At 38.6% G+C, this 25365-nt stretch overlaps 1 protein-coding gene across 1 annotated transcript in view; it reads right to left on the reverse strand.

Moving 5' to 3' along the window:
• The window catches only part of MED13L (mediator complex subunit 13L), a 206036-nt gene that overhangs the window by 6791 nt on the left and 173880 nt on the right, over positions 1–25365 (reverse strand). Inside the window, exons 17-28 of the mRNA XM_076353034.1 lie at positions 22983–23929; positions 22127–22306; positions 20095–20318; positions 19290–19482; positions 16831–17275; positions 15317–15536; positions 12293–12481; positions 9157–9380; positions 8558–8700; positions 6609–6767; positions 5403–5579; positions 3033–3187 (exon numbers count right to left, since the gene is read on the reverse strand). Coding sequence (XP_076209149.1) covers positions 3033–3187; positions 5403–5579; positions 6609–6767; positions 8558–8700; positions 9157–9380; positions 12293–12481; positions 15317–15536; positions 16831–17275; positions 19290–19482; positions 20095–20318; positions 22127–22306; positions 22983–23929 — 3256 coding nt within the window. The remainder of the gene's footprint in view (positions 1–3032; positions 3188–5402; positions 5580–6608; positions 6768–8557; positions 8701–9156; positions 9381–12292; positions 12482–15316; positions 15537–16830; positions 17276–19289; positions 19483–20094; positions 20319–22126; positions 22307–22982; positions 23930–25365) is intronic.

Consider the following 25365-nt stretch of genomic DNA (forward strand, 5'->3'; position numbering starts at 1 on the left):
AATTGACCCCAGTACATGTGGAATTTGATGCTGCAGAGTAACTTAGAGGTACTGGGCTGTGGCTGTGAATCTGAACAGCTTCTCGTGTGCGTGCAGAGAGTAGACCAGTGTTGAATTTCAGTTTAGAAAGCCTCATAGGCTTTTCCTATACATATCAACAACAGCAGTTTGCACTGCAGATCTTCCTTGACTTCAGCTAGCGGAAGGATGTGTTACACACTCAAATGTGGAAGAACAGAGAGTATCTGCATCTTTATAAGCTTCGCTGTGCTTGCTTTTTCAGTTAGTTACATCGATAGCTCAGAAAAAAATGCTACATTTGCTATTCCTTGCTATGGACACTTGGACAGAAGATACTATGCTTTGTTTATATTTGTACTACCAAGCAGAGGTGAGTGTGGGGAAAAAGAAACAGCTGTCCTGCTTTTCAATTTACGTCACTTATTCATTTATTTATATACTGTCTTTTTGCAGTATTAGTTACCCATATTCTTATATATGGACCAAAGAGTTGTTTGGAGAGGAGAGAATGAAACAATGAGAAACCGTCTGCAAAACTAATTTCATCAGGCTTTGAGTCACTCCTGTCAGCATATATGTTTGTGATTTTATTTCTGTAGAGGAAAACCTAGATGACCCTTCCATCCCCGAGGCTGTTGGATAGGAATGCTTGGTGTGAGCTTGCTTACCTCATCCTCTCTGTGTGTGTGTATATACGTATCCTTATCCATCATGAGCCACGTTACCAAACCTACAAGGATCTCCTTAGGTAGCAGAAAGGGTGACTGCCATTCCATTCTAGAGTACGCTTCTATTTTAAATGCATTTGGGTTTTTTGGAAACACCCTTTATTAATTTGCTTTTACTTTTATTTCATAGAGGAAAAACCCAAAAGATGTCTGCAAAGTATTTTAGCTTGCAACTTATCACAGAAGAACTGGGATAGCAGTTCATTTAATCCATAAACATCTTTTAAGTCAACAGGTTAAAAAAAAAAAGATTCCACTGCACAGAAACTGGCTTAATCACAAAGCCTTCACTGCTAGTCCTTTGAGCAGGTCTTTCTCCAACAGCAATATCTTGATCAGGAATCAAAGAAAGTTAAACACTCCATAAAGCTTGGAGAAGGCTGCAGCTCACCTGGCTGTGGGCACTCAGAAAGCCTAAACCTTGAAACTGGCTGCTGAGCAATCAGGACTTACACTGCTAAACTGCAGCAATCAATTATGGGTTACATGGACGAAGGCTTGACCTTCCCCGACCCACAAGGTAATGATCACACGCTGTTGCTTTTTTAAAACCAAAAATTACACATCAATTACTAGGCCCTTGTTAATGATTAAACTGAATTACTATGACAGGTTCATCTAGAAATGGCTTGTCCAGGTCTCTAAGCTCTTTGGTCATTAACCTTTCAGTGCTGTTCTTAAGCCACTCGGATGGAGTTCCACTGAGAATAAGTTTTGTAAACGCATTTCTAAAAGTGGTACAAAATGGAGATTGTTGAATGAACTAAATAAGAGAGAGAAATTGTAATGAGTGATGAGTTGTGATTTATGGCTGGAGGGTTTAGTAACAGAATTGAAAACTTTTAATTTGCCCACATACCAGTTTGAAATAACCAAGTGTCAGTACCGTGCAATTATTTAGCCTTTGAAAAGTGGGTTGGAATATTAACATAAGGTAAGGTGGTTGTGTACTGAGATCACAACATAGAGAATTAGCATTTTTGTGGTTGATGCAGAAGTCGTTTTTCACTCAGACTGTATTAAGCTGACCATTGAAGCATTCTGGCAGAGGCTGCAAGGAAAATACAGGCAGGACTTTTTCCTTCCAGGTGGCGAAACTAACAGCATTTAGTCAGTCATTTTCAGGGAGCGAGAATTCTTTTCTTAACGTATCTTATTTACATTTAGAAAAATGCAGTGCTTTGTTACGGAGGCTGAATGAGTAGCATCATTCACAGGCAAATATCCTACCTGTACGTATACCTCCTCTAAGTATCTATTCTGTACTTCCTTTCACACCAGATTTATAGTTTCTCTTGATGAGACTGTTCAAAGCCACCAGTGATAGTCACAGATCCAGATCCAGTTACTTAAATTATTACAGATCACTAAACCAGAACTTTTAAATGCATGGGTTATCTGCTTCTTGTATAAAAGTTAGCCTGTTTCTTTAATACAATACTGTATTGTTTAGTAAAGAAGTAATATGCTACTGCTTTAAATGTACTATTTCTAGAATAAGACTTCTCCACAGGAAATTATGAAGCATCAAACTTCTACATACATGTGATGGAAACCATTTTAAGAGTACAGCTAAGTCTCTTACACAATTAAATGTATGAGTAAAAGTGTTCCATCAAACATGATCCAAATTATGCTAAGACCGATTCAGAAAAATACCTTGAATTACCAAAAATAATTTGCATTTGGAGTAATCACTGGTGTTAGAGCCAACTTTATAAAAGCCACTTCAAAGAAAAATAACTTACAAACACTATGTGCTCTGGGCTAATTTTTACTAAGAAAACAACATTTGCATAAACACCCATCACCTGAGTTTCTATGGGTAGGGTTTTATTATTAGGAGAATTATCCCCCGTCTTGCCTCCCCTAGAAATTCACGTGAACAGAGCTGTCATATCTTCCTTTCTCTCAAAGACTTGTCACTTTGTGCCAGGGTTATTCCATATGATTTTCCAGAAAAAAATGGGTGAGTACCGATCAAATGTATACAGGGTCATTAGATATGGCTCTGCCGCACAAAAATAAAGCTTCTCTCTCCTCCTTCTCTCTTCCTCTCAATTATCTTGTACACTAACAATTAACTTCAGAGCTGTAAATAGTCAAGGCAGAGGCATCTGCATCAATGGTATTTAACCAGCACCTTCAATTTTAGCGTTAATTTCTGATTGCTGTTGACATAATTATGTTTGACAATCTACAGGAAAAAAAGATTTTGTTGGAGGATTTGGGTCTTTTTTGTGTTTTATTTTAAGTAGGATATGCCCTAAAGTGCAGCCTTACCCTACTATGCTGGAAGTGAGATCCCACTCCAATACCAGATGGTGATCCAGGGGAAGGAACTGGGGAGGAATTTGGTGAAGAGTGAAGATTCCCTGTTATTAAAATTCTAATGTCATTGTCCATGTCATCCGGGAATGGGAGGTCAAACATGTCATCTGAAAAGGAAAAGAAAGAAAAATAATTTCCAATGTGCTGTACTCATTTTTGTCAAGAAATTTTTGTGATTTATTACCATTCCCTTTAATTTATTATCATTCCTTTTTTTATTTTTACATACTCTTGAAACAGATGAAAGCAGAGATAAACACTTTACTGTTTAATCCTTCTTAGTACCTTTGACTGCAACCGCACAGACTTGAAAGGAAAAGTTGGCAGACATCTATTAAAATCATTAATTTTAACAATGGTCAAAGACTGAACAAAAATCCTGTTGTACCAGCTTAATAAAAATCCAAATTGAACTTTGTAACAGAAAAAATGACAACTCTCTGCAGTTGGTCGCAGAAATCCATTAACAAAATACTTGAAATACATTAAACCAAACCTACGTATGTTACTCTCAGCAGGTGCTGCTCTTCAGGTTTCTAGCGCTACACACCAGCGCTTTGGCACGTTTGCTCAAAATATTCCAGGAGCAGCCCTAGCAGCTTCAAGGAAATTGCTCACAGACTCAGTAAGGACAGCAAGGCCTGCTCCACGCTCACACGCAGTGTACTTTCATGATTATTTCAAATACTGCACCAGCATTTCCTACAACGCAGCTTTTAATATTTTAGTTTCATCTCAGAAAATGAATACAGTTGTATTATCATAACTTGCTATTTTAATTTGGTTTATGTTAATCTGTGGGAAGGGCGTAAAGATACGCCCGTAAAGATACTGTGTTTGCATTCTATGAGAAGTACGTTCCATTACTCAGTCATTTGAAACACAGGTTATGATACCACGAGTAATTTACATGATGGAAAGCTGAGACATTAGAGACACAGAGCAAAAAAATTACAAGCATCACAATATGGTTTATAAGGGTTTTTTCCTTATCCAGATTTCTCAGCAGGCAAAGACGCTTAAACAGCGTAATGACATTTAAAGTACATTTTAGGGGGCAGAAAGGGACAGTGGGAGCTGTCTGAATTAACTGGATTAATTGGAATTGCAGCCAAATTTATAATAAAACACATGGAGCCCTAAACAAGAGTCATGCATTTCTATATATTATAATAAATAATTTATCTTGAAGAAGAAGAATTTACTCGGCATGAAAATGGAAAAGAATGTGTGTGTCTTGAACTAATTTCATCTGAAGTCCCTGTGCTGAAATAGGCAGGTGGTTGTTTTTCTTCATCTTCTGAAGAGAAATATTGGATTGCAAGAGCAATGAATTAACTTAGTTTATTAACTTCTGTCCTACAACCTCAGTAAACAAAACAGAACTAATGTCATGCTCTGCTTAGCCTCCAAAGCATAAATGAGATGGCTAATAGCATAGGAAGCAGTTTAATCATTAAGTAGAACAGAGTTAAGAAAATTAAATTTAACACCATTTTGGAAAACGCCAGTTCTTGTACCTGATTCTAATTAGCATCTGAAGCACTAAAGGGCAGGTTAATGCAGGTTAAATATTTGTCAGCACAGCATTCAGTCAGGATTCTTAAGTATTAAGAGGGGTAACTTCCCTTCTGTGAGGCCCACTGAAATTCCAGGAGGAACAGATCAAAGCAGACTCTTTCATTAAAAATAGTGGGCCTTTCTTCCTCTCTATACTGTAACTTCCCTCTTCATATTGTAAAAGTTTGTAGTTGCTCTTGGTTTAAATTATTTTACAGTTAGGAAAATACTTACTTGATATAAAGTATTAACCAGAGTCGTGCTGACACAAACTATAGGGTTAAATATGCTTGAAAAAGCACACTGCCAACATAAAGAGTTCTCAGGTTGGTCTATTTTGCCTACTTTTCAGGAAGATTAAAATTCTAAAACAAGTACCTCCTTCCTTACAAGCTTTGCACACAACAGGGCATGAAGCGAACTGCTACTATAAAAAACAAGTTGGCCTGATCAAGTCACAACAACAAGGAAAAGCGTTTTGTAGCCTGTGCCATTTCACAGAGTGGTTGGTCAATATGGCTTTTGGAATAAATCAGTAAGATTATGTGAAAACAGATTTCAGAAAAACATAGTATATTATCCTGGAACGATGAAGTACAGTGGTGTTCTCTTTAAATTAAATTAGGGTGGTCTGGGGTCCGTGGGAGAACATTGGTCCGCTCAGTTTTTATTCATGAGCGGTACAGCTCTGCTGATGTTCCGAATAGGCCACTGAGCATTCGCAAGCATTTCACCTCTCACACTAGACCCGCGCTTACTCACCATTAGTAGGGCTGAATCCATCCTCATTGGGGTAATTTGCTGGTGCTACCTGGATAGTAGCAGAGGTTGGGAAAACCAGGATGTGTGTACAGGAGGCATCCTGAGGGGTATTCAGCTGAGATGACTGCAGATTGAGCGCAGTACTCCGGCCAAACACTGATCCCATAGTGACAGCATCTTCCAGAACAGAAGCAACAGCAGAGACATTAATTTGCATCATCTTCAAAATGTTCTGTGTTCAATTAATTTCTAATCTGGGTTTGCAAGCTAATACAAGTGTTTAAAGGTTCTTATCTTAAAAAGAATAACTTGCTAGAAGAGCTTGAAATTAAGATCACAGGTTGTAGATAATGTTTAGCTATGTGAATTCCCATACAACGCCCCACCTCTCCTTTCATTCTGCTGCCCCTTAATCAAAGATTTACTTCTTAAATGAGCAAGCTAAATTTATTTTTGACACACACATCTGTATAATTATGCAATATACCCCACTTTGGTTGACATGAGAAAAGCATGACTTGCCATCTATTTTCTCATGTTACAAAAACTCTGCTTTGAAAATTATTCAGCTTGATGAGTAATTTTCAAGCTCATTTAATTCTGTTCCATGTAGTAATCTTTTATTTCTAAACTAAAAAAACAGAGTGGTTTGTAAGGATATGTCACCACGTATATGAAAAAGTATGTGCTTATGTAATACAACAAATAAGGGAACCTCAGAATTTAATTTTATTTCAACTTAACTGTGTGGATTGCTGCTTATAATAGAACTCTCTAAATAACTTAAGCATACGAAAAGGCAAGTAGGTTTATCCTTACTCCCATTTACAAAGACTCCTACTCTTTCACACTGTCGACTCTCACAGTGTCTGCAGTCCTCCTTGCATGAGGGCGCCTACAACATCACATTTCAGCTGATGAGAACTGGTTACCCGAAAACATGACCCCCCAAGGAAAAGCTCATCAGTTTGACAGTGGCACACAGTAATCTTTCCCCCTAGGAGCCGACACTCCCAACGTAGCATCTCCTCATGGTATTTTTGGGAATTCTGCTGGCTCAACCTATTTTCTACCACATTTAGCCATGCTAGTCAAGGTCGTCTTGTTGGACTCAAAAGTCTCCCAAAATTAACGTGCTTATGTGATTAAGTATGATAAAAGAAGAGAACTTTCATTGGCATTTAAATAGTTGGATATTATTATTACCTGGCATCACAACAAATGACCCCTGTGGCTCCATGGCAACTAAGCAGGCACTGAGGATAGAAGGAGAGTCTGCGGATGAGATGCCACACATGCGGCACACCTCCTTTAGTTGTTTGCTGATTGTCTGCAGGGAACATTCCCCAAGGAGGATACTCCAGTCTGAAAAGAATAAACATTATGATAGAACAGCATGGAGTTCTGAAGTAGCCAGCACTTGCTTGAAAATAGCAAAATATTAATAACACTTTGCATTTCTTTAACACTGTCCTATTCTGGACTGCCTCCCCAGGTAAACAAGGTAGTTTGTCGGTTTTCCCATGAGCTAACTGCATTACTCTGACAGATCACTGAAGATGAAGCGTTTCTTTAAGAATGAGTCTTTCATTCTACCTGTGAGATAGAGGAGGTACTTATTTGAGGTGAAACAGGGCAACAATGAAGGATTCTGTTTTTAAGATTTTTTGATGTTTTTTATTTACATACAAATCTTTTCCTGAACTGCACTGATTTCTTTTTTCAAAAAGGACATCTGTTTTCATCTAACATGCAGCACAACTGGAATACTTGAAACGTAAGCAAAGACATGAATTCACACACTCAACATCAGAGAAATTCTGTTTAACTTTGTTATGAATAAAATACACTAAATAAAGCAAATTTCAGTGGAGGTCCAGACATACATTCAAGAAACTACTTTTAGCCATTTAAATGACATTATGTGTCCAAACAGAGGAAGGGAGTTGCTGATTAAATTCTTAATCTGTTTTCCTGCCTTCGTTCCATTGAACTCCTGTGTGTGGGATGGATACAGAATTCCCCTACCAGGGCAGGCAACAGCTCTTCTTCCCTGCATATACTATATGGGAGAAGGCATTTAACTACTGCTTTTCCCCCCCATAGTATTTCTTTGTGCTTTCAGACTGAATTGTTATTTATTGTGCACCGTTTTCCAATTTTTTCTCCCCATCTCATGAAATACAGAATCTCTCATAATAAGCTAACCAGAGGAATTCATGTCTCCTTCAGTTATTAATGTAAAAGGACAAACACTCATGAAATATCTTTATCCTCCTGTCTAATTTATCTTCGTGTTCCAACTCAGGAGATGGGAGAAGACTGAGAGCACCCTCTCAGAACCCCGTTTTCTTCCAGTCAGTTACCAAACAAAACCTGAATAGTGGCCACGACCATTAGAAACGGAAGAAAAGACAATGAATGCACGTATTTAAATTAGCGAGAGGAATCGCTGTTGAAGTGCAGCAAGGCGGTCCCCACCCTTGTTGGATTAAGGCGCCTATACCTAAAACCTTGTGTGTTTTAAGATTAATATAAATCTGGGCTCATCAGCACAAGAGACACGGACATTAATATTAATAAATATTAATATAATTAATATTATAAGCAGAGCTGCCTTTAAGTTCCCACAGAGCTGTCAGGAATGCTAAATCTTGGGAACTCTTTGCAGGCTGCAGAGGGTACCTTATTGCTGGTTAACACTGATTATCAGTTAGTTTTGTATACCACAGAAAAAAAAAAAAAAGTTTTTTTGATCAGTAACTTTTTTTTGCAAGAATTTTTTGTTTGTTTAGTTTAAGTTTAGGAATCAGAATTGAATTCTGTTTCTATTTCTGTGACAGGATAACTACTGTTCAGATCTTTTTCTAACAAGTGACGAAGGCCATGACTCCCACATGGAAATACACTGTGCAAATACTAGTTAATCTACACAACGGCTACAGGACATGAGGGAGTAATGTCAAACCCAGTGTACGAACAAGCAAATGGTTTATGCAAACCAATACAAAAATTCAGTGCCAGGGTAGGATTATCACTCTCAACTTTCTGGTTTTAAAGGTTCACGATCAATTCTGTAAGTCATTCTGCCTTGCACGCTAAGGCCGTGTCTTCATTCCAGAACCACAGGTAGTGACAGCACTGATATTTCATACCTTTCAACTCCCCGTGGCCTAGGCGGCCGAGCCGCCCGATAACAACTCTCCAAGGCAGTGATGTCATCTGTACGATACCAATGCACCATTCCCATAGCTTCTGCAGACCAATTTTACGTGCAGACAACTTGCTCCTCCTTGACCTGGAGGTTAAGGAAGAGAGAAAAAAAAAAAAAGGCAAGAAGAGAATCAAGGACAACATTCAGATTTCTATTCTATATAATTATTTCACTGCTTACTCTCGATAGGAGTTCTTGCAGTTCTGTGGAGTGCCTAACTTAATTTTTATTAACAAGAAGCAGAAAAAGTACATGTCTGCTTTCAGTACTATTATTGCAGTGACATGCAAGAGGTGTCAATATGCTGAGCAACATACCAGGTAAGATTCATAGGTAGCATTTGTAAAACAAGTGTAACACAGTAACTTTTTTCCTCTGCAGTTTGTAAGTTATAAAAGTGCGAACTGAAATGTTATCACTGTAACATTATCATAATCCCATCAGCAGGAAATATGATTAGAAAGGATGTGCAAGAAACTAATGAGAGTGAGGGATGACAACTATAGACCTAGATATAATGGAAAAAATAAAGGTTTCTACCTGTTTGGTAAATCAATATTAACTATGCAGGTTTCCAACAATTCACCATGAAGGTCAGTGCAGGATGCCAGAAGCCAACGCTGATCATGAGACAAACAATATCCAACGAAAAGCACATTGTATTTCTGACTGGCCTCTCCAAATGTTTCTCCCAGCTCTGTCTGTTTGTCTTTGATGGGTGCCAATATGAAAGGAGGAGAGTATAGCTGGATTGGGCTGGGCCTCTGCAATAAAGTCACCACAATCATCAGCAGATATATCAAAAACTATTTAACGCAATAAACACACAAACACAGACTGGCAGCGAGTACAGAAAAATGTGAGTTGGAAACAATAAATAAATTCAAAATTCGAGGCATTCATAGTCAAGAGAGACATTGGGAAAAGGGTGGTTATAGACAATTCATTTCTGCTAGTGAAAACTGATGCACTTCAAACCTTATCTAAAGATTTCTTTTTATATACAGGGAAACCAAGGTATGAAAACAGCCTTTGGACAGGGGGATACCAATCTCCGAAACAGTCAGGAGTTAAACCTGTTACTCTGTATATCCTTTTGCTAAAATTGATGGCATCTGCTCACCTCCGTCCATTCACATACTACCTACAGCACAACAGACAGCACGATCTGACGTGAGATACAGAGGACGCAGGTAGAGCTTAAACTTCATGTACGGTTTTCTGTCTAGGCATTAGGTATGACATACTTTCATGCACATCGGGCATGATGTCAGAAATTCTTTAAGTCTTATAGTTCACAGTTTAACTTCAGAAATACTTTGGGTTTTGAATCAGAACTGAACATCGGTTGCACTTGATGATCTTAAGGGTCTTTTCCAACCTAAACGATTCTATAATTCATCAGATCTGCTGTGCATGTGATAGTGCTTCTCTTTAAGAAACAAACTACCCCTCAGAAAACCAACCTGTAAAAGGTTATCAGAAATCAAGGCCATTCAACACCATTTAACGATAAGCAGAAGCAAATTAGTATTGTAAATAATACATGTGCAGTCCCCCTGCAGTCTGACAGTAATTAAATCCATCTGTTATTTAAACAAACAAACAAAACAGACAAACAAAAAGAAGTCATAAAATCAGGAGGCTGAGACTGGAAGGGACCTCTGATCGTCTAGTCCAATCCTCCTACTCAGAGCATGGTCAATTATAGCAGGTTGCACGGGACTCTGAATATCTCCATCATTGGACATACAGATATTGGATGCCATCTCCAGTGATGGAGATGTTTAACCTGCCTGGGCAACTAGTTCCAGTGTTCAGTCACTCCTACAGTAAAAAAGTTTTCTTGTGTTTTTTCGTTCAAATGGAATTTCTTGTATTTCAATTTGTGCCCACTGCCTCTCATCCCATCACTGGATACCACCGAGAAGAGCCTGGCTCCATCTTCTTTACTCCGTCCCATGAGGTATTTATGCACATTTATCAGATCCCTCCTGGCTAGACAACCCCAGCCCTCTCGGCGTCTCCTCAGTTGTCAGATGCTCCCGTCCCATAATCATCTTTGTGGCCCTTTGCTGGATTTGCTCCGGTATGTCCGTGTCTCTTGTGCTGATGAGCCCAGAACCAGACACAGTACGTTCCAGGTGAAGCCTCACCAGTGCTGAGGAGAGGAGAATAATCGCCTCCCTTGCTCTCCTCTCTGCACCCTTCCTAATGCAGCCCTGTCTGCTGTTGGCTTGCTTTGCTGCAAGGGCACATTGCTGGCTCACATTCATCTTGCCCAACAGGGCTTCCAGGCCGCCTTCTGCAAAGCTGCTTTCCAGGTGGTTGGCCCCAAACCCATCTTTGCTTTGTAACTCCTCTCTGAAGAAAAAACATTATGGGCCTGAACAGACATGCTCAATGATTTAGAAGTGGTCAGGGTATTTTCTCAATTTTTTCAGGCAAAGTTTGGAAGTCTGCAGTGCAGACTGCTAGCAAACTCATGTAAAATGGAAAAAGTAGACATCTGACTAATGAACTATGCTAAATGAACTATGCTAAATGCAAGCTGCTCGTGAAAACGTTTGCCCCTTTTTTGGTGTCTTCTGTATCTTCAGGAAATTAAACGTGAAATGCAAAGTGCAAGTTAATCAGCTTAGAGGAAAAGTAAGTTACGGTGTGTTCTTCGAGACATTAAAGGGTATTGTATTTCTGCTTATGTCACTTTCTAGAAGTATACCACCGTGGCAACAGTGCAGGAACGTTAATTAATGGGAGGAGGTGCTTGCAGGGGTCTTGCAAGTTTATTGCTCTTCCCCTTACACCTAAATAGCTTTAAGTACGACTGTTGTAACTTGCTGCAAAATTCATCCTGCTGAACGGATACTTTTTGAGGGAAGCATGGAGGAGAGAATGCGAAGAGGAGACGCCTGGGGTGATACTGCTTTTAGAAATTTTCAGTGAGAGCTTATGGTTTTACGTGAGTAATGAAATGTGCTGATAAGTTGGTTTTATGATGATTTTGAAACTAGGTTTTTAAACCCTAACAAGCATGTCTTTATCCCAAGGTAAGTGTTTAAGTGTTTAGTTGGTCCATTAAATCTAAATAAAATGGTCATCGTTATCTTTCAAAGAATGAAAAACATTCATGGAAAGTAGGATGGATTATTCTTCTTTTGAAACCCCTGAAATTCCAGAAACAGGGCTTGAATATTTACAGTGAAAAAAACAGATGAAAGATAAGCCCACTGAAATAGGGGGATTTCTCCATTACCTCAGGGAATTAATATAATATCTGTAATTAGGCACAGGAACTTATTTCATATATATGCATATATATATGTATATAAATAAAGGTTGGACATAAACACTTTCTTGTATGAGTACCATAAACTACAAAACATCTCAGGATCCCAAGTAACAGCATACATTTTCTCTTCTTTCACACTGAACTTTAACCTTTTACTTTATGACTCAAACCCAGAAGCTTAAAATGTTTTGAAAGCAAGCACTCTGACATTTTTATTACTATTTTCTATTTAGTATTAGCTTACCTTTTCCCTTTATATTGTCATTGTCTTCTATACCTTGAAAAAATACCCCTAAAAGTATTTTAACTACTCTTGTTTTGATATTTGAGAAAAGCGGGTACAGTTTATTAGCAGGCTTTCATGTTCTTGACGGCAATACTAACCTCAGGATTTTTGAGGGTCATCTCAATGCTGGCAGCTGGCCCAAAGCCTGTGAGAGACTTGATGTGAATCTGTGTGGGCAGTGGCCTCCTGCATTGGCAGTACACGGAAAATGCCAAAGACTTCAAGTGCTGAATGTAGAAAACCTGTTCATCCTTCATTGTCTGCAGCATGTACTGGCAAGGCACAATCTATATAATTCACATAAACAATAAAACGTGACTGAAAGTCTTCAAAGAGCTGTTCATTAATATCAAACGAGATTCACACATTTATTAGTCATTTAACAACCATGACACTTTGTATGTGGTATTCAGCTATTTGCATTACAGTATCTGGAGCTTGCCATCAGGGCTACGGCCCTTTTGCTTGAATGGCTGTAACATTCAGCAACTATATTCCCTGCCACAAACCTGCTGTTTCCGTTATAATGATATATTTAAGGTTGCAAAATCTCTCACAAAGCTAAGACTCCTACTGTCCAATGTAACAGAAGAGTCTTCTTATAGGGCAACAATAACTGAACAGTACTATAACACAGCTGTAACAGCTGACAAACACAGCTTATTAGAAACTCTAAATGAATTTTACTTTCTGTGATATAAACTTCATTGAATGAGAAAACCAATCAACTACACAAAAAGAACAGATTCTTTTCCCCAGTCGTCTTATTTTTCTGAAGTCTGCTTTCTCATTCATACTGCAATTTGGGCAGGGCACATAATTAATTACATGTATAACATTTATCCAAGTATACCACAAGTAGTAATTACCAGTGGCTTTTAAAAGCAATACCCTAAAACTTGGGGGTAGTTTTAATTTTAATTTTTTTAACCCTCAGTTGAAAACCAAACACTGATATTCAAACACCTTTAATTTTTTTAAAACTGTTTTTCTGATCAACATCTTCATTTGCAGGTAGCCTTTACCATATAATCTTGGTATTCCGAACTTTGTGTTTAGGCAGGTTTGGTTCCAGAGTTTGTGGTTAGAATTAGTATTTGTTTGCTGTTCGTGTGGGATTCAGCACTACGGTGTCATTCTTAAAGAAGATTGTAGAAAGCCGAACTAAGATTCTATTACAATGATTTATGTGGTTGTTTCTCCTTTTCAATTTAGTAAACAGCGGAACCTCAGCAATCCTATGCTGCTGTTCAGTTTTATTTGTTTCAGAAAGTAATGTGAAGCAAGACACTTAAATTTACATGTTCGACCAGCAAGAAACAGAACTACAGTAAGATTTGCCGACGAGGTTTGAGTTTGGTGGTTAAGACCCATCTGCACAAGAACAGGAAGGAGAAATGGCACAACATTCCTTCAGAAGTAAACAAAGCATAACAAAAATAATCTTTTCAGTTCAAATCCTTTTTAAAATCAGAATTAAATCCCTGTAAACTCATTTTTTTTATTGTAGTGTTGAGAAATACAATGTCCTACACATGGCTGTGGAAACATACTGTCTTTTGAACAGTGAGATATTTGGAGCAGAAACTGTCAATACAAAATATTTATGTTGAATCTTAACACTATGAGACCCAAGCAGATTCTTTTAACAAATATTTTCAGTAGTTATAAAAATTAGGTATCACAAAACTTCTACTCTATGGTTCTTGCTTGAACCATTGTTACTTTGGTAGCATATTCTACTTACTAAATGCGACTGCGTGTTTTTAAAAGACAACTTCTTTATCCAAGAATTTCAGGACCTAGGCTTTTCCATTCTATACATGAGTTGTAATAAATCTGTAAACATTTGGGTTTGATTTATTTTGAAATAACTGTATAATTGTGTATACTGTGGTACAGCTGTGAGAATGTTGTGCTGGTAACTATATCCTGTTACCCTTTCCTTAGAGAAAATTGTCTACTATTTTTACTTAAACTGGCAAAACACCACATATTTTGAGAAACAAACGGTAAGTGCCCAGAAAATAAACAGTACTTACAAAGAGTTGGTAAGCCCATTAGTTGTCTTATACAGACTAAGATGCAATTTCAATATACAGTTTACATGTTCTTGTGTTTCAGACATTGCGATATCAGTGGCTATTTTATTTTTAGTAGCTTCAGGTCTGAATCAATTAAATTGCCTGCAGTGTACCACAATATGAAGTTGTGAATCTGATTTTCTGTTCATCCCCAAGCCTAACATATTTTGGTGGCAGTTTCCTCCATCGTTTCAGGGAACGATGAGGTCAAGATTACCAAAAATGACAAATGTTTTCCGTGGCCACTTTGAGACACTATAATAACTTCTAATTCTTTTTTTTAGCATTTAAATTAAAATACCTTTAAGCCAAGTTGAGCATACATGAATAAGGTATACAGAAATCATTCACATGCTGGTTCTTGCATGCGTTGCACACGTACACACATAGCCTGTAATCTCGGGCCTCCCATTCTGCCCCCCATTTATTTAGGCTGAGCCACTCTGAAAGAGGAGGCATGGCAAAATGCAGGCAGTCTGGGCAATAGGCCAAGCTCTGCTTCTGCCCACACAGATTCAGTTCTTAAGTAATTCCATAGTAAGTAACTATTATTATATGCCAAGTTACATGGTAAATTATTTTTAAGAAGCAGATAATAACAATACAATAGTTAAATTATGCATTAAATGTCTGGTTTCACATACTTCTTTTGGATTAAACAGTATAAATCAAGAGAATATAAAAAGCAAACCACTCAACAGGCAAAGTAATCAAAGGAGCAACTGGACATTTGCAACCCAAGTTGCAACTTAAATAACTGAAATCCCTCTTCAGGAAGCATCTAGCATGTATGATTGCTAGAACCATGCAACAAATTTGATGCAAGGATACTGTGGCTGCCTTAAATTAATTTCCTCATCAAAACAAAAGCTTTTTTTTAATATATAGCCTTGTTCTGTCAACAAAGTAATTTGTAAATGTCACCTAAATTTTCCGTATTATCTTCCATTTTGTATCTTTTAGTATAGCATACGTATCAAAAGTATGCTGTGACAGAATGACTCTCCAGTGTGAAGATACAGAGGAAGGTAGAATTACCTGGAGAATGAAAGAATTCCTCATGTTCTCAGGCAAGTTATCCAACATTTCTGTGTAGCATCTCATCAAACTTAACAGCCAAAAGTTGGTTGAGGCAGATTCTTCATCTGCAGTGTAGGTAAAAGGATCCACCATGTAGATGACAACGGCTGGAGGATAGGCGTTGCTGTCCGCAGACTCTGGTTCAGTGGGAATCCCTATTCTCTCCCTCTCTGTAACACTAGAGACATATACATTGTTAAATTCAAAGGCAAGTTACAATTGTTAATTACTGTTTTTCTGTAAAGGTGTGCAGGGCTGAAGCAGAGGAGGAAAAAGGGGAGTACTAAGTGATTCTTACGTTCAGAAGCAAAACTAAAAACCATGACAACAGTGATTGAGGAGAGATGACTTTTACTCACAGCAGTTCTTAATCCAAAATACCTGTTATTAATTATGCATTAAAGATACTTACCATAAAGTCTAACATAATCTCACTTAAGGCAATCAGGATAGATTACATCTGAAGAATATGGGAAAGTTGACTAATATTAGCTCTGTGAGTTTTCTTTTTATGTTTGTGCATGCCTGGTTTTTGGTGCTGTTTAGGGTTTTCTTTTGGGAGAGGTGGGAGGAAAGGGTGAGAGAAGGAATTGAGAACTGAGGAAAAGTGCCAATTCATGGAGACTGAAGTCCTCTGTTTAGTTACAGAAAAGGTTCCATTGGTAATGGAAGGAGCAACTGAACATTTTTTACTTGGTAAAACATTCCTCCATGCCTCAACCACGAATGGAAGGCTCAACATCTGTAAGTGATAAAAAGCAGCTCAGGCTTACTTGGTCAGAAACCATGCTGCAGCTGATAAAATGGTATTTTGCATAGATCCAGTGAACAGATGTCTTAAGGACAACCCGAACTTTACAACAGGATGTGGGCTTTTCACTTAAGATACAGGAACTCCATAACATATATCATGCCTATTAGTAATATGCATTATTATGAGAGTAATGAAAAACATGTTCACTCAGAAAGTTACTTACATGATGTTAAAAAACCTTTTCCTAATTTTTATGTTTGATGGATGACTATTTATAATGAAGTCTTTAAAAAAGTTGGGCGGCTAAAATTTATTTTGAAGTAACAGCAGTATAACCCTGTTTCCTGACCTTACAGTATACCTGCTTGCAAAACAATACTTGCAAGAAAATTAGGAAAAAATCCCTGGGTTGCGTTTTGTATCTGTTAACATTACAGGCGTGACGGAGTTGCCCACGTTAAGAGGCATTCAGTGCCACATGAGATATCCTGCAGTACCTGACACACGTGAGACCAAGCTAGCAGGTATGGCACAGAACCTATGAGACACCTTCTGTTTTTCTTGTACTGCAAATGCAGGCCAGCTGGGGTATCCTACCGAGGGTCCTCTCGTTTCAAGGATTTACATAAGGCTTAAAGGTTATGAGTTGTATGAGAACAGGAGAACAGTGGATTTAATTCAAAGTACTTTGAGTCATTTGAGCACTTAAGTAACTTACCCTTCCTGTCCTTCTTGTTGCTGTTGTGGTAAGTTTTGACTCGATTCTGTGTCTCCTCCAGGACCTGTGCTTCCTTGCGAGCGGTCCGCTGTGTTTCCCCCAGTGCTGGTGTTTTGCCCTGAACCAATGTTCCCACTAAACCCTGGAGCAGAAGTAGCGGTCATCTGGTTAACGCTGGGTGTTGCAGAAGACGCTGACAGCTGTGGCACAGAGGACCCGGAGGATGAACTACTTCCTGCTGGAAGGCTAGTGGTCCCACCACTGGGTGTGGAGTTAAAAGAACTGCCTGTTGGTGGTGCCCCAGCAGCCGAAAGACATGTTGAACTTGAGGGTACAGGTCCAGTGTTCCCAGGTACTGTTTGTGTCTGGCTTGCTGGTGCCGGGGTTTGGTACTTAGGTGGTAGCAATAGGCTGCTGTCAAGCTGCAGAGTGGCTAGGTAAGGTGCTGAAATAGCGTATAAAGAGGAAAGGAGATTAATGAGTCTGTCAGATCAAAGTGAACTGCATTAACCATAAAGTCATACAATATTTTCTGTGCTTTTAGAATATTCTAGGAGTATACAAATGCTAAGGGAATACAATCTCCATTATAAATATTTACTTTGGAACCCATTCTTCAGGGTTTCAGTTTTAACTGATATGAATCAAATGTCTTTAAAAAACAGGACTGACTTTGCAGAGCTTTGTGAATCGAAGTTGGTACTGACATGTCATTATCTCTGGCTAGATTGTGTTGCGGTAACAGCTTTATATAGTGTTCAGCTTTGCAATCTACCACAGGTCATCTTTTTCAGACTGAAAATCTAAAAGTTCTTTGTACCTGAGCTACAATAATGGCAAACTTTAATATAGTTATTTCTGCTCCTCGGTATCAGAAAAAGAGATATCACAGTGATTATTTTTAAGTAATAAATGAATAAAAAATAAGTAAATGAATATTTATTATTTATTTATTCTCAGAGGTGGCAAATCACCAGCAGGGGAAGTTTCCAACACTGCCCCTGCCAGATGCTTCAGGTGTGAATTGAACAGCCCAATTCCTCCACTGGCTGTGCACATGCTACATATTTCTGCATGTAAACCTGGGTATTCATGTTAAGTAGTATTGTAATAATTCCTCCCTCCCAGTTACGTGGTAAATTAAAACTAAAAGCAGACTGAATGAGGCAACAGGGTCATTTGAGATTGATGAGTTCTCGCCTGTTCTGCCAAACTTTCCTCAAAGGATGGGGCGACCATTCAGCAGTCTGTAGAACTGCCCAGCTAACTCTGATACGTTTGCTTAAACTTTTTTCCAAAACCAAGTCACCAGTCCTCAAAGTAAGCAGACTTAACCATTGCCACACCTTTTTCAGAGCAAAGGGAGTAAGCACTTTTCAAGAAACCACTTAAAAGTTCCTGGCTATTTTTAAACAAAAAAATAGTTTGCAGATTTCAGCTCAAGCATGAAACATTTACATGGCTGGTGTTCTATGGTCACTGCCTGTCTTGCTGACCAGCACTGTCTCAGCCAATGTCTTTCCAGTGACATTTTGGATGGGTCTGTGTCTTGTGCTAAGATCCCATTTCTCAGTCATATACACAATACATGTTATGTTGCCTTTGGATCCATTCTGGATAGACCAACCACGTCTCTCCCCAGATGAAATCTGGGAGCAATGTTAGATGAGTCCAGGGACTCATCCAGGCTCAGCCAGGACCAGTCATCTGATGGTGCCCCAGCAAACTTTATACTCTTCCATACTCTCAGATTCTACACTCCTTCATGAAACAAGCACACCTGACATTATGTTATAAAAGAACAAACATGGCCGGTTGCCATAACAAAAAAAAGAAAGACTAATCTTTTAAAATGTGTCACTGTTTCAGGACGGAAATAAGCCTACAGGAGGTCCAGAGGAGACCACGCCTTCAGGGTAACGTGGTTCCAAGTAGATTGAGCACCCAGTAGATTGAGGCCCCAGTCATCAAGGATACTGTTACTTGCTCTTTGTCACCTGTGTTAACTCATTCTTCCTTTGCAGAGTTTTAGTGAACTCGCCTCTTATATAAATAAATGTTATGCTTGAAGGCACCATGCACATCATTCTGTCACGCTGGCGTGATGATACAAATCAGTAGCATATAAACCACATCAATTTATACATTGTCTTGTGTGGAACATCTTTGAGACATACAAACATCTTATACCAAACTGACTTTTCTAAGACGGTAAGAATTGGCTTTTGAATCTCTGACATGATCACCAGGCTGATAAACAACAACAAAACTTTCTAAAGTAGGCAAATTTAACATGGAAGGATTAAGAAATTAAGATAAAGCCTCATAATACCTTTTTTATTTTTAAACAGATCATAATCCATACCTTAAGAAAAAGCCCCCTGTTTCCACCTACTGCAAGTAACCTCTAAAACACTACAGAAAACAGAACAGCCTTGCTAGCGCCATGGTAGACTTACCTAGGTGATGCCGGCAAACTTGCGCATAAAGTTTGAGTCTGGAATGATTGTCGCACTCCTCAGTGCCCCAAGGCTGGTTAAACCATTCGCTCACGAGCTCATCCGTCAGCTTTTGTGCCACAGTCTTTCCCACCCGCATAATCCCATCACGTAACACTTTGCAGATTGGTTTGTGCTGGCCAAGTCTACACATCTGGTGAGGAAAGAAGAAATGCTTGTAACTAGATGCCAAGCACCTGAGTAAGTTATGCAGACTGGTTTGTAGCATAAACCCTTTATTACCAGCACATATCTGGTGGCTTCCTAATAAATATAAAAACAAAAGGCTACGTTTATCTGTTGACTTGAACTGCACTTACACAGCAAAACTAAGGTTACAAAGTAATCTTCCACATTCAGTAGTACACAATGTGCATGCTAAAAACTGGGAATGGTTTTATCTCCAGCCTAGCAATTACAAGAAAGCAACAGTTTCTTTAATGTACTCCTTGCTCTTTAGGTTTGGTTGCCCCTTCATGTGTTAGGTTGCAACTATATTAATACTAGTGTTATATCCTCTGTAACATAAGAGAACGTGTACTGGAAAGAGCAGATGGCAACAAATACCCCCAAATGCAGAGAATCACAGTATAACTCAATTAGATAGTATTCTTGGACTCTGAAAGTGCAAAAAGTCCTCAGAATGAAAGATATCCTTATTCAAATAATTGTAACTTTAAAAAACATGGTTTCCTCCCAGTGAACATGCAGTAGAGCAGAAATGACACTTAAGAAGAAATAATTCAGTGTGGTTCCTCTTTCCAACCTCGTATACAGCACTCAAGTCCCTGAAGAAAGTTTTGGCTCCATCGAGCAAGGCCTCATTTTCTGGACACACCACGATATAGGCGACATCCCGATGGCCCCCATATGGGTCTAGCAACAGCCTCTCCCAGAATGGCAAGGAGAATGGAGAGATTGTCAGGAAGTCCTTGTCATAACCCACTAGTAAAGTCGGGATCGGAAGAGGCTCAGGAGATTCCTCAGAGCCTTCAAAGAGAAAAAGAGAAAGAAAAAATGTTAAAATAACTGGTTTAACTGCAGTGGGTTCTCTGATGCACCAGGAAGTGGGTTCTTTTACAGGAATATTGGAAATAACTAATCCCTTGCCATGCTGAGTTTCCTAGAAGTTTGAGCATAGGTGTGGAAACATATACTGAGGCTCTACCATGCCTGATAAACCATGTTCTCTCACAGTCTTTTTCCTTGGAAAAAAGTATTTAATAAAGGAGAAGAAAGATTTATGTTGTACTTAAGAAATGTCATAAAATCAAAGTTCAGTCAGCCAAAGTAGAGGGAGCCGGTCCAAGCACCATTTAAGCTTTCCTAGAAAGTTGCAATAAAACATCTTTCAGTATACTGTAAATACCTGTATTGCCCTTCCCGAGGCTTAATCTCGTGATTTTACTTTGTCATCACCATAACCACATCTCACAAGTCCCTATTCAACCAAAAGTAATAACATGAAAACATAAAATCTGATTTTACAGTTCTTCATCTACCTCCACCCAGTTGTGCAAAATTACTAAGTAAAATGGTTAGGCAAACTTATTCCCAGGTATATAATGCTAAGCAAAGTTACCATAATTCTAAAAATTGCCTCCTGCTCCTCTCCATAGGAAGTGCTCCAGAGCACTTGCTGTCACAGCTGAGAGGATTACCATCCGGTTTAACACGGTATCTCCCAGACACTGTGCTCGTTAGCAGAAATATTGCTGAAAATTTCAAGCGAAAATATACCCAGTAGTTTCTGCAGAATATAATCCAACTTTATGAAAAAGTCAACATTCAGTAAAAATTACTGAATCTATATCAAAGGCTCTGCTACTTACTATATGGTAATTTTGGTTTTATTCTCTGGTAGCAATTGGCAAATCCTAACTCTTAAAGTTACAAATGCTGGAAAAATTATTAGATTAGAAGTACTCTTCATGAAGCACAATAGCTTTAGACTGGAACTGTAGTTACCACAAGTTGTCCTAGCCCCAAAGGAAAGCAGCAATATATTAAATACCAACAGAGAGAAAATAAAGCAAAGCACAATGGAACTGTAAAAAAAAAAAACTAAGCAAGACTGCATTGGTTAAGACTGAAATAAATTGCAGGTGAGAAATATATATTTAAAGGTCAGTCATTATTTTGCAAGTGTGCACATACAAAATCTATTTTGTAATTTGCATTTTCCAGAAGTGTCACTTATAACCAGGAGATACTTAAACTGAAACTTCTTATTAAGACTATGGGAAACTTTAGAACAAGCAAACCTCTTCGTGGAGAAAGCACACCCACTTTTTGTATATCTGTATAGCTCAGAAAGCCCCTCTTCCTCATTACAATTTGGTACAATTTTAACAGCTTCCTCTCTTCACGTTATTAATATACCAGCTAGTTTCAGTACAAGCCAAAATACAGATTCAGACAGGGAGTTTGATCCTCACCCAGCATTTTTGCACTCTGTAAGTATTCGTCAATCTGGAATGGTAAAATCTCCACTACGGTATTCAAGCATGTGCTTCAAATGCCTTTTAAGGCATTTGGGGAAAAAAAATGGGCGGGGGGGGTGGGGTGAGAAAAAAAGAAAAAAAAAAGAAAAAAGAAAAAAAGAAAAAAGAAAAAGAAAAAAGGAAAAAAGAAGAAAAAAAAAAGCGCTATCTGAAGAGCCCAAAAGAATAAAAAAAGAAAAAAAAAAAAGCTATCTAAAGAGCCCATTTGTTCTAACATACTTCCAGAGGAAAGTACACATTTCTAGAAAACTATGCTTTTATTTTAACTGTTGACCTCTAACACGATATACGTACCATAGGTTCCCCGTCCTGCCATCTTATGGAATTGCTGCCAGGTGAGTGGTCCCTGCACGTGCTGGATGTTCTCCCAGGTCCTTCCTGTTCGCTTCTTCTGGATAGCATCCTGGAGAAAGGGCTGCAGCGACAGCAGCATGCGCACCACATCCTGGGAGGAGAGCATGCTGATATCCAAAACTGCAAACGACAAAGGAGCATCAATCATTTTCAGTGAGGAACAGGAAGAATTATTTTGAGGTGGCAACATTTTCTGGTTTATTGTTCCTTCGCGTTGCTCTTTGCAATGCCCATTACGTTTGTACAGCTCTAATTAGCTTAATGGCATTTAATGTGGTACTTTATGAAAACATTACTGAAATAAAGCTATCATCATAGTCCCTTTCACATACCTTTCAATGTTAGTGTTGTCCCACTCAGTTCATAAGAAGTCAGAGCATCTTCAGCATATGAACAGGTAATATTTGATTATAAAATCACTTTTTTTTTTCCCTTGGTGACACTTTCATACAGAGCAGTTCTTTTCTGCTGATTGCTTATACCCTTTTCCAAACAAAAAGGGCCATAATTCTGCCCTCCCCTCAATACTTGAATTTGTTTTGCATCTCTGCTTCAGATTTGTGAACTTCCACAGATTCTTACACAATTTAGACCACGAAGTCTAAGGACAACTGGATTATTGGTACTTTATATGTAATTTATAAAGCTTTCATAAATCTACTTTATTTCTAGAATATTTTTACGCGTATCATTTCCCACATAAAGATTAAGTGGCTCACAATTGGCAAGTTTCAAACAAATTTACAGAGGTCACAAAAGAATTCAAAGGAAAAAAAAAATCTCTTCTGACCCATACCATTGCTGTGAGGCCAAGAATGTACAGTGGCACTTCTTACTAGGGCTTCATCCACTTTTCCACCAGTGGGGTTGTCCACATACTGCCTGCCTTGCTCAAGGGCATTGAAGCATTCTATCCAGGAGTCGTTACTGTCTGCCTGCAGTCTGTCGTAACTCCAGTTCATACATGGGAGCGTCTGACGATTATTGGAGGACATATAATCCAAGCAGCTCAGAGATGTGAAAGGCTGTGTGTGCTGATTCTGGAGGAGGAGGAGGAGGCTCATTGGAGGTTCCTGGGTCCTTCTAGCTCCCTCTCCCATCTGAGAGATCAAGTTGCTTTGACATATCATCAGTCGTCTTTCTGCAGCTTGGCCAATGTCTGAGGTCTTGCCAAAAATATCCAGCTCATCCTCAATGAAGAGCCCAGAGTTGTAACCTAATTTGCGGTTCATAATAGCGCTAAAGCCACAGGTGCAACGGTACTGATCCTCATTAGATGAATCTGGGATGTATAATCCAACATCTGCACCTTTAATATTCATATTGCAGGCGCATATACAACAACTATCAAAGTTACGGTCTTTGAAAATGTTCAACACAGAGTCTGAAAGAATTAAGGTGACGTACAGGCTGTGGGCTTCTGGGATTGGCTGGACAGTGGCTGGCTCCACAGAATTAAGCGGTCGTGTTGTAGAAGGGGTAGAAGCAGGTGAACCTTGATCTGTACTGTCATATTTTACAGATCCTTGACCGCTCGCAGTACCCCCACCTCTAGGAGTCCTTGGGGTCCTGGGAGTGCGTGGGGTAGGGACAGAGAAGCGGGGAGTTGCTGGTGATGGCAGAACTCCTGCTCCGCTGTTGCTGGCTGGAGCAGTACTATTTAGCGTCACTGGTGTATTCATCTGAGGAGTGTTCATCTGAAGATAGTCTTGGTCGGCCAAACTCCCAACACTAGGCACATTGCTACAAGAAATATATGAAAAAACAGAGTCAAATGCCATCACAAACTGGTTGGTTGTGAAGACTGATTTTGTCAAAACTTATTTTTAAATGCAAGGAGATGGTGAAAACCGAAAGGATTCATTGTAACTGCAGTAAAGAAAGAACACCTTCAGACATTCTGCTCATAAGCTTTTACTCATGTCTCTCAACTAAAATTTTAATGCTCATCATGAACACCGTTGTTTCTTATCAGCATAATAAAAAATTATCATCTCAGGCACTTAGCCCTCTTAAAGATTATTCCCATGGCCTAAAACTCAAATGCTCTTGAGAAGAATCTCTAGGTAAATTACCAAGTTAAGATTTTAGGATATTTGTAGCTCTTTTAGGGAAAAGAGAAAGAATTGCAGTTGTTGTTTTAAACACAATTATCTGTAAAGAGATATACATCAGTGAAAATGAAGAAAATATTTCAGAGGCATAGAAATCTTACTTTATTTTAGAAATTATCACTTTAAATAGCTGTTGGAAGTCATGCACGTGGCACTCATATACGATATTGCCTCATGGTGGTATGCAACCGATAACAGTATCTGAGATACTATAAATAAATGCAAATACTCATTTAGGATTACACACTCTACAGCCCAATATGACACGTTCCATTACAAACTCTTAGTCCAGTAAAGCTAAGAATCATATTTTTGGGCCATCTCCTGTCACGACTGCTTTTTACTGCTCTGTTTTTGCCATTTTCTGCCAAATTTAAGTGACCAAAGAACAGTTTGTACATTCCCGTGAGATCTATCTTCTCTCTGGAATGACTCATTAGATCAAGAAACAGGTAATATAGGGCCAATCAAAAGAATAAGATCTTTACTTAACTTTTCTCCTTCCAAGTTGCTACTAAGCTGCTCACTTTTCTTGAAATGTGTTCATTAAGTATTAGGGCAAGGAAAAAGTGTAAGAACTCAATGAGTCTCTTGATAAAGGAAGGGAAATAGGTTTTTTTCATGTTTGTCTGTTCTTACTGTGTATTTTGTGTGTTATTTAAAAGGAGTACTGTTTTAATGCTCACATATCATTAGTGACTTGAAAAGGAAAATAATGAAGACCTTATTCCTTAGAATCATTTTATTACCTTGAACTGATGTATGTCCAACTCAAAGCAAGAGAGGAAAAAAAAAATGAACAAAGGTTTGAAGGAGTTCTGAGTCTGAAGCATACTGAATGCCTCAGACTAATAAGAAAAGGTGACCTAGAAACCTTGATTGGCAATCACCACTCTGTTGGAAGCCTGCAGTAATAATCTTCACTCTAATTGGATTATATTGGAAATGAAAGGGTTTTTTTCCCCAACAAATACCTGAAATTAATAACCAGCTCAGGCCTGGTGAATCAGTTACTATTATGAAAAAACCTGAGAATTAAATTGCTCCCTAGGCACTATCAAGGGT

The sequence above is a fragment of the Aptenodytes patagonicus genome, chromosome 15, assembly GCF_965638725.1.
Source record: "Aptenodytes patagonicus chromosome 15, bAptPat1.pri.cur, whole genome shotgun sequence".
Classification (NCBI taxonomy): domain Eukaryota; kingdom Metazoa; phylum Chordata; class Aves; order Sphenisciformes; family Spheniscidae; genus Aptenodytes; species Aptenodytes patagonicus.